The 9,228-nt window shown below is 53.3% G+C and overlaps 1 protein-coding gene across 3 annotated transcripts in view; it reads right to left on the bottom strand.

Annotated features, from left to right (window-relative positions):
* Positions 1-742: 742 nt before the first annotated feature.
* chchd7 (coiled-coil-helix-coiled-coil-helix domain containing 7) overlaps positions 743-9,228 on the bottom strand; it is a 134,198-nt gene continuing 125,712 nt past the window's right edge. For 2 of the 3 annotated variants that reach the window (XM_067980095.1, XM_067980096.1), the window contains exons 2-4: positions 1,582-1,660; positions 1,398-1,496; positions 743-937 (exon numbers count right to left, since the gene is read on the bottom strand). In XM_067980095.1, the coding sequence (XP_067836196.1) occupies positions 833-937; positions 1,398-1,496; positions 1,582-1,635 (258 nt within the window). In that variant the 5' untranslated portion in view covers positions 1,636-1,660 and the 3' untranslated portion in view covers positions 743-832. The remainder of the gene's footprint in view (positions 938-1,397; positions 1,497-1,581; positions 1,661-9,228) is intronic. The other variant, XM_067980094.1, reaches the window with a different exon arrangement.

The raw sequence follows: 9,228 nt of genomic DNA, 5'->3' as shown, positions 1-9,228 counted from the left end.
ACAACCTGCTTTTTATACTTTACTGAAGAATTTTACTTTTTTCCTGTTGCTGAATTCCCAGGTTCTTTAAATCCAGGCATTACTTTTGAATCTTTCACACCCAAAGTGGCCAAAGCTCCCATTGAAAATAATGAGAATGTCTCAAATATCCAAATAAAACAGGGTCAAAAGCACCCTGTAACTACAGGGCTGGTTTCTGCATTTATCTAGAATCAAAAGGTACACATCCATGCTTTACAAAATTAAACTTTACTACATCTCAATGTCACAGACATAAATGTTAGTTAAATGCCTTTGCGTTCACTCATTAAACTCATAAAATAACATTTTGGGAACTTAAAAATTGTACATTACAGAAAAAGTATGTCTGCCTAAAGTCACAAACAAGACATTAAATACTCCATCTTAAATTACATAAAAATTAGCATATGCAAATTAGTGGATTATATTGACAAATTTAACATACACACACATTTATTATATCTTAGACTAAAATAGATTTCCTGGCCTCAACCGCCTTTGCTGGCAGCCCATAAAAGTAATCCCCTTAAATTGAAAATTGATCTTTTAAGTTTTCATTTTGTGTTTATTTTTTTTAAAGTAGTTTGTTTCAACAATTCTTTTGTTCCCATTACACAAATCTGAAGACAGTGGTTTTAGGCACTTTTCTGAGACTTGCATTCATATATTTTGTGAAATCTCTATGCTCTTCTATCACAAGATATCTGATGTTCTAGTTGCGTTCATTTAATAAAGCTTTATTCAGATATAAATTTACATATTCAAAATTATTCAAGTGGATTCATTCACATTGATAATTTTTTCAGAATCATCAGTAGGGCTTCTCTTTGTATTCTTCCAAAATGTCTCTTCTTTCCCTGGCTGTTGGCATATCAGGGCTAATACCATTTCTTCGTCTTTGAACCATTACATTGTTCTTCAAGGAAGGGAAAAAAAAGTTTCAAAGTAAATAATAATTTCCACAAAACTTGATTCAAGATACTAGCACATGAACTAACTGTTATGCTATGAGTTACACAATAAATTTACCATAGTTTCATCCTTGGTCAATGGCTATTTGTGAGAGATAAACAAATCATAATTCAGGGATTGAGATTGACTGTAGCAATATATTGCAACTCCTGCATCACCTCCAGCAGAAAATCCTGCAAATGACAGTGACTAGAAGACTCCTGAAGAAGTTTCCACCTCCATCTGTGCTGAGGGGGTGGGGGTGGGGGGTGAAGCACTTTAGCTTGATTAGAAAATCCAGGCTGATGTGTTATGAAATACCCACAACTAAGACCAGCCAAATTTGTAGCCTCTGTTCTTTCAGCTACTGCTCATAAAAGAGTCTTCTGATAAATTCTACGAGTCAAATCTTTAGTCACACTTACCCAGAATTTCCTACACATTTTATACCTCAGAAAATTATGGCTGCATGCATCTTTATTGTAGTTGTTTGCTTCTAGGCACTTCCTGGAGGCATCAGTTTCCTTTAAATAAAAATGAAGTACTTCTCACATCAGTTAACAAACCTGGTATAATAAAATGACTGCTGGAGTTTAACAATGCTACTACCTCGATACATGGATTAATGTCTTCATCTCTTAACTTTCGCACATTTCCAGGCATTCTGAGTTATCTTTTTACAGCACCTGGCATCAATAAAAATTGTAATAATATAAACCAATCTTACCAATAATGTGGCATTTTATTAGTGTGCCTCACAAAATGTGGAAAACTGGTTAACTTCATGAAAAATTCATCAATAAACTTCATGAAAAAGTACACTGCATTTTAAAATTTCATTTTTGTATCTGTTCTTGAACCAGACCTGCCCATCGTGTTGATACAGTAAACCTAAACCAAAGAAAAGTTAGACTGTTAAATGGAGCAGATTATACGGTTACTCCATCAGTGAGTGAGCCACATATAATGTGTATACGACGGGGCACTGCTGTATTACAACTGTGCTCTGCTTGTTTCATATTTCTCTGAAAATTATATAAGTTATTCTACTCAGTAAAATGCAACAGGTAGAGAGAATCGAACAATAGTCTGTTGGTTTTAGGAAATTTTATTTGCCAAGAACACCTGAAACAAAATATTCAAATTGCATAATCACTTTTCAAAATGGGTCAGCTGGGTGAAAAGGAGAGTAATCAATCCAGCGTCCTGATCTGTACTGGTCAAGGTAGGAGTTGATAGTGGCAGGTAATGGAACATTTCATCAACAGCAGTAAATGCAGTAAAACTTCCCAAGGCACTTCAGAAGCCTGAACAGGTGAGATTAGGAGAGATGGTTAAAAGCTTGGTCAAAGACATGGGTTTTATGGTGAGTCTTAAGGGCAGAGAGTGGTGGAGAAGCAGAGAAGTTTAGGGAGGGAATTCCAGAGCATGGGGCCTAGGCAACTGAAGGCACAGTCGCCAATGGAGGCAACGGAGAGTGGGGATGTAGGGCCTGAGGAGGTTACAGAGATAGTGATGAGCAAGACCATGAAGGGATTTAAATATGTGGATGAGGATTTTAAATTGTAGGCATTGGAAAGCCAATATAGGTCAGTAAGGACAGGAAATTTGGGTGAGCCAGACTTAATGTCGGTTTCCAGAAGCTGAATTCCTCATTAGATTGGTTCACCACAATAATAACCCTATCACATTAAAAAGGTGTTTCGCTGTTTCACTCACCTTTTCAGCAGTGTGTGTGTGTGTCCAAAATCAGCTAATGCCTTTTTACTAACATTCTAGAAAGTTCACACTAGGGTGCAACATGAACTAAATCAAGACGAAGGTCATTGACCTGAAACATTAACTCTGTTCCTTTCTCCACAGATGCTGCCTGACTTGCTGAATATTTCCAGCATTTTCTGTTTTTTATTTCAGATTTTCAGCATCCGCAGTATTTTGCTTTTGAAAATCAACTACATGGTTAACCTTACATCCTTACAAGTTCACTCAATACTACTTTCCAAGATCAACATTAAAAAGTAAAAGTAAAAAAAAAAGAATGAAAAATAAATCAAAACCCTGAAAGGTTGCATGTGAAACATTAGTTGCATAGTGTCAGCTGTAGCTCAGCCAGAAGGTCATGGGTTCAAGTTCCACTTCAGAGATTTGAGCACAAAAACTAGGCTGACCAGTGCAGTACTGAGGGAGTGCTGCCTGAGGTGCTGACTGTCAGAGGAGGTGTTAAACCAAGGCCCCGTTTGCACTCTCAAGTGGATGTAAAAGATCCCATGCCACTATTTCAAAGAAGTGCAGGTGAGTTCTTCCAGGGTTCTGGCCAATATGTATCCCTCAAACAACATCCCTAAAACAGATTATTTGGTCATTATCACATTGCTGTTTGTGGGACCTTGCTGTGCACACATTGGCTGCTGGATTTCCTACAATAGAACAGTAACACACTTCAAAGTAATTCACTGGCTGTAAAGCACTTTGGGACGTCCTGAAAGGCACTACACAAATGCAAGACTTACTTATTAACTGAATGCTTCTCCCAACTACCCTTCACTATTTTGTCCACAGAGAGGATCATAAGTTAGATTAAAGAGGACAAAAAGGGTGTTCCCCAGACCCCCTTCCCAGGAAAAATCTCATCCCATGGTGATGCTGTTGTAGTGGGGAAGCCTGGTATAGATTTCATATAAAAGCTCTGGTGTCTACAACATAATCTATTGGCCTGGTCTCCTGCTGCAACAGAGTGAAGAGGTACTGGGACCAAAAACTCCAATCAGGAAAAGTCATCAATTATATAGTTATACACATTCCTCTCCTCCCGCCCTCTTCACTCCCTCCTTCTGCCTCTCCACATTCTCCTTCTGCCCTCCTCTCCTCCCCCTCTCTGCTCACTTCTGCCCTTGTCCTCTCCTCCTGCCCTCTCTCCACTCTCCTCTCCTCCTGCCCTCCTCTCCACTCTCCTCTCCTCCTGCCCTCTCTCCACTCTCCTCTCCTCCTGCCCTCTCTCCACTCCACTCCTCCTGCCCTCTCCACTCTCCTCCTGCCCTCTCCACTCGCCCTCTCCTCCTCTCTCTGCTCCCTCCCTCCTGCCCCCCCTCTCTCCTCCTGCCCCCCCCTCTCTCTCTCCCTCTGCCCTCTCTCTCTCTCTCTCTGCCCCCTCTCTCTCTCTCTCTCTGCCCTCTCCTCTCTCTCTCTCTCTCTGCCCCCCCCTCTCTCTCTCTCTGCCCCCCCTCTCTCTCTCTCTGCCCCCCCCCTCTCTCTCTCTCTCTGCCCCCCCTCTCTCTCTCTCTGCCCCCCCCTCTCTCTCTCTCTGCCCCCCCCCTCTCTCTCTCTCTGCCCCCCCCTCTCTCTCTCTCTGCCCCCTCCCTCTCTCTCTCTCTGCCCCCCCCTCTCTCTCTCTCTGCCCCCCCTCTCTCTCTCTCTGCCCCTCCCTCTCTCTCTCTCTGCCCCCCCCTCTCTCTCTCTCTGCCCCCCCCCTCTCTCTCTCTCTGCCCCCCCCTCTCTCTCTGCCCCCCCCTCTCTCTCTCTGCCCCCCCCTCTCTCTCTCTCTCTGCCCCCCCCTCTCTCTCTCTCTCTGCCCCCCCCTCTCTCTCTCTCTCTGCCCCCCCTCTCTCTCTCTCTGCCCCCCCCCTCTCTCTCTCCTCTCTCTCTCTGCCCCCCCCTCTCTCTCTCTCTCTCTCTGCCCCCCCCTCTCTCTCTCTCTCTGCCCCCCCCTCTCTCTCTCTCTCTGCCCCCCCCTCTCTCTCTCTCTGCCCCCCCTCTCTCTCTCTCTGCCCCCCCCTCTCTCTCTCTCTCCTGCCCTCTTCTCCTGCTCTCTCTGCCCTCTCTTCTCCTCCTGCCCTCTCTCTCCTCCTGCCCTCTCTCTCCCCTCCTCTTTGCCCTCTCTGCCCCCTTTCTCCTCCCCCTCTCTCCTCTCTGCCCCCTCTCTCTCCTCTCTGCCCCCTCTCTCTCCTCTCTGCCCCCTCTCTCTCCTCTCTCTCTGCCCTCACTTTCTCTCCTCTCTCTGCCCCCTCCTCTCCTCTCTCTGCCCCCTCTCTCCTCTCTCTCTGCCCCCCCCTCTCTCTCTCTCTCTGCCCCCCCCTCTCTCTCTCTCTCTGCCCCCCCCCCTCTCTCTCTCTCTCTGCCCCCCCCTCTCTCTCTCTCTGCCCCCCCCCTCTCTCTCTCTCTGCCCCCCCCTCTCTCTCTCTCTGCCCCCCCCTCTCTCTCTCTTCCTGCCCTCTCTCTCTCTCCTGCCCTCTCTCTCTCCTGCTCTCTCCCCTGCCCTCTCTGCCCTCTCCTCTTTGCCCTCTCTGCCCCCTTTCTCTCCTCCCCCTCTCTCCCCCTCTCTCCCCCTCTCTCTCCTCTCTGCCCCCTCTCTCTCCTCTCTGCCCCCTCTCTCTCTCTCTGCCCCCTCTCTCCTCTCTCTGCCCCCTCTCTCCTCTCTCTGCCCCCTCTCTCCTCTCTCTGCCCCCTCTCTCCTCTCTCTCCCCTCTCTCCTCTCTGCCCCCTCTCTCCTCTCTCTGCCCCCTCTCTCCTCTCTCTGCCCCCTCTCTCCTCTCTCTGCCCCCTCTCTCCTCTCTCTGCCCCTCTCTCCTCTCTCTGCCCCCTCTCTCCTCTCTCTGCCCCCTCTCTCCTCTCTCTGCCCCCTCTCTCCTCTCTCTGCCCCCTCTCTCCTCTCTCTGCCCCTCTCCTCTCTCTGCCCCTCTCTCTCCCCCTCTCTCCCTCTCTCCCTCTCCCCCTGCCCCCCTCTCCTCTCTCTGCCCCTCTCTCCTCTCTCTGCCCCCTCTCTCCTCTCTCTGCCCCCTCTCTCCTCTCTCTGCCCCCTCTCTCCTCTCTCTGCCCCTCCTCTCCTCTCTCTCTGCCCCCTCTCTCCTCTCTCTCTGCCCCCTCTCTCCTCTCTCTCTGCCCCCTCCTCCTGCCCTCTCTCTCCTCCCCTCTCTCCCTCTTTGCCCTCTCTCTCCCTCTTTGCCCTCTCTGCCCCCTCTCCTCTCTCTCCCTCTTTGCCCTCTCTGCCCCTCTCCTCTCTCTCCCTCTTTGCCCTCTCTGCCCCCTTCTCTCTCTCTCCTCTTTGCCCTCTCTGCCCCCTCTCCTCTCTCTCCCTCTTTGCCCCCCTCTGCCCCCTCTCCCTCTTTGCCCTCTCTGCCCCCCTCTCCTCTCTCTCCCTCTTTGCCCTCTCTGCCCCCCTCTCCTCTCTCCCTCTGCCCTCTCTCTCTCCTCTCTCTCCCCCCTCTCCTCTTTGCCCTCTTGCCCCCTCTCTCTCTCCTCTCTCCCTCTGCCCTCTCCTCTCTCTCCCTCTGCCCTCTCCTCTCTCTCCCTCTGCCCTCTCCTCTCTCTCCCTCTGCCCTCTCCTCTCTCTCCCTCTTTGCTCCCTCTGCCCCCTCTCTCTCCCTCTGCCCCCTCTCTGCCCCCTCTCTCTCCCTCTGCCCCCTCTCTCTCCCTCTGCCCCCTCTCTCTCCCCCTCTTTGCCTCTCTCTTTCCCCTCTTTGCCCCCTCTCTTCCCCTCTTTGCCCCCTCTCTTCCCTCTTTGCCCCCTCTCTTCCCCTCTTTGCCCCTCTCTTCCCCTCTTTGCCCCTCTCTTCCCTCTTTGCCCCCTCTCTTCCCTCTTTGCCCCCTCTCTTCCCCTCTTTGCCCCCTCTCTTCCCTCTTTGCCCTCTCCCTCTCTCTCCCTCTTTGCCTCTCTCCTGCCCTCTCCCCCTCCTCTCTCCCCTCCTGCCCTCTCTCTCTCCTCTCTTCTTTGCCCTCTCCCTCCTCTTTGCCCTCTCTCCTGACCTCTCCCTCCTCTTTACCCTCTCTCCTGCCCTCTCCCTCCTCTTTGCCCTCTCTCCTGCCCTCTCCCTCTTTGCCCTCTCTCCTGCCCTCTCTCCCTCTTTGCCCTCTCTCCTGCCCTCTCCCTCTCTCCTGCCCTCTCCCTCTCTCCTGCCCTCTCCCCCCTTGCCCTCTCTCCCTCTTTGCCCTCTCTCCTGCTCTCTCCCTCTCTCCTGCCCTCTCTCCCTCTTTGCCCTCTCTCCTGCCCTCTCTCCCTCTTTGCCCTCTCTCCTGCCCTCTCCCTCTCTCCCCTTCCCCCCTTGCCCTCTCTCCTGCCCTCTCCCTCTCTCCTGCCCTCTCCCTCTCTCCCCCCTTGCCCTCTCTCCTGCCCTCTCCCTCTCTCCCTCCCTTTGCCCTCTCTCCCCCTTTGCCCTCTCTCCCCCTTTGCCCTCTCTCCCCCTTTGCCCTCTCTCCCCCTTTGCCCTCTCTCCCCCTTTGCCCTCTCTCCCCCTTTGCCCTCTCTCCCCCTTTGCCCTCTCTCCCCCTTTGCCCTCCTCTCTCTCTCCCTCTCCCTCTTTGCCCTCTCACCCTCTCCCCCCTTTGCCCTCTCTCCCCCTTTGCCCTCTCCCTCTCTCCCTCCTCTCTCTCCCTCTCTCCCTCCTCTCTCTCCCTCTTTGCCCTCTCCCCCTCTTTGCCCTCTCCCCCTCTTTGCCCTCTCCCCCTCTTTGCCCTCTCCCCCTCTTTGCCCTCTCCCCCTCTTTGCCCTCTCCCCCTCTTTGCCCTCTCCCCCTCTTTGCCCTCTCCCCCTCTTTGCCCTCTCTCCCCCTTTGCCCTCTCTCCCCCTTTGCCCTCTCTCCCCCTTTGCCCTCTCTCCCCCTTTGCCCTCTCTCCCCCTTTGCCCTCTCTCCCCCTTTGCCCTCTCTCCCCCTTTGCCCTCTCTCCCCCTTTGCCCTCTCTCCCCCTTTGCCCTCTCTCCCCCTTTGCCCTCTCTCCCTCCTCTCTCCCTCTTTGCCCTCTCCCTCCTCTCTCCCTCTTTGCCCTCTCCCTCTCTGCCCTCTCTCCCTCTCTCCCCCTTTGCCCTCTCCCTCTTTGCCCTCTCCCTCTCTCCCCCTTTGCCCTCTCTCCCCCTTTGCCCTCTCTCCCCCTTTGCCCTCTCCCTCTCCCCCTCTTTGCCCTCTCCCCCTCTTTGCCCTCTCCCCCTCTCCCTCTTTGCCCTCTCTCCCCCTTTGCCCTCTCCTCTCTCCCTCTTTGCCCTCTCTCCCCCTTTGCCCTCTCCCCCTCTTTGCCCTCTCCCCCTCTTTGCCCTCTCCCCCTCTTTGCCCTCTCCCCCTCTTTGCCCTCTCCCCCTCTTTGCCCTCTCCCCCTCTTTGCCCTCTCCCCCTCTTTGCCCTCTCCCCCTCTTTGCCCTCTCCCCCTCTTTGCCCTCTCCCCCTCTTTGCCCTCTCCCCCTCTTTGCCCTCTCCCCCTCTTTGCCCTCTCTCCCCCTTTGCCCTCTCTCCCCCTTTGCCCTCTCTCCCTCTCCCCCTCTTTGCCCTCTCCCTCTCCCCCTCTTTGCCCTCTCCCTCTCTCACTCCCTCTCCCTCTTTGCCCTCTCCCTCTCTCCCTCTTTGCCCTCTCCCTCTCTCCCTCTTTGCCCTCTCCCTCTCTCCCCCTTTGCCCTCTCCCTCTCTCCCCCTTTGCCCTCTCCCTCTCTCCCCCTTTGCCCTCTCCCTCTCTCCCTCTTTGCCCTCTCCCTCTCTCCCTCTTTGCCCTCTCTCCCCCTTTGCCCTCTCCCTCTTTGCCCCCTCTCCCTCTCCCTCTTTGCCCTCTCCCTCCTCTCTCCCTCTTTGCCCTCTCCCTCTCTGCCCTCTCTCCCTCTCTGCCCCTTTGCCCTCTCCCTCTTTGCCCTCTCCCTCTCTGCCCCTTTGCCCTCTCCCTCTCTCCCCCTTTGCCCTCTCCCTCTCTGCCCTCTCCCTCTCTCCCTCTTTGCCCTCTCTCTCTCTCCCCCCTTTGCCCTCTCTCTCTCTCCCCCTTTGCCCTCTCTCTCTCTCCCCCTTTGCCCTCTCTCTCTCTCTCCCTTTGCCCTCTCTCTCTCTCCCCCTTTGCCCTCTCTCTCTCTCCCCCTTTGCCCTCTCTCTCTCTCCCCCTTTGCCCTCTCTCTCTCTCCCCCTTTGCCCTCTCTCTCTCTCCCCCTTTGCCCTCTCCCTCTCTCCCCCTTTGCCCTCTCCCTCTCTCCCCCTTTGCCCTCTCCCTCTCTCCCCCTTTGCCCTCTCCCTCTCTCCCCCTTTGCCCTCTCCCTCTCTCCCCCTTTGCCCTCTCCCTCTCTCCCCCTTTGCCCTCTCTCTCTCTCCCTCTTTGCCCTCTCTCTCTCTCTCCCCCTTTGCCCTCTCCCCCTTTGCCCTCTCTCCCCCTTTGCCCTCTCCCCCTTTGCCCTCTCTCCCCCTTTGCCCTCTCTCCCCCTTTGCCCTCTCTCCCCCTTTGCCCTCTCTCCCCCTTTGCCCTCTCTCCCCCTTTGCCCTCTCTCCCCCTTTGCCCTCTCTCCCTCCCTCTCCCCCTTTGCCC

This window comes from Heptranchias perlo, chromosome 3, assembly GCF_035084215.1.
Source record: "Heptranchias perlo isolate sHepPer1 chromosome 3, sHepPer1.hap1, whole genome shotgun sequence".
Classification (NCBI taxonomy): Eukaryota; Metazoa; Chordata; class Chondrichthyes; order Hexanchiformes; family Hexanchidae; genus Heptranchias; species Heptranchias perlo.
The sequence above is the reverse complement of the archived record's forward strand: the minus strand, read 5'-3'. Positions and strand labels throughout refer to the sequence as shown.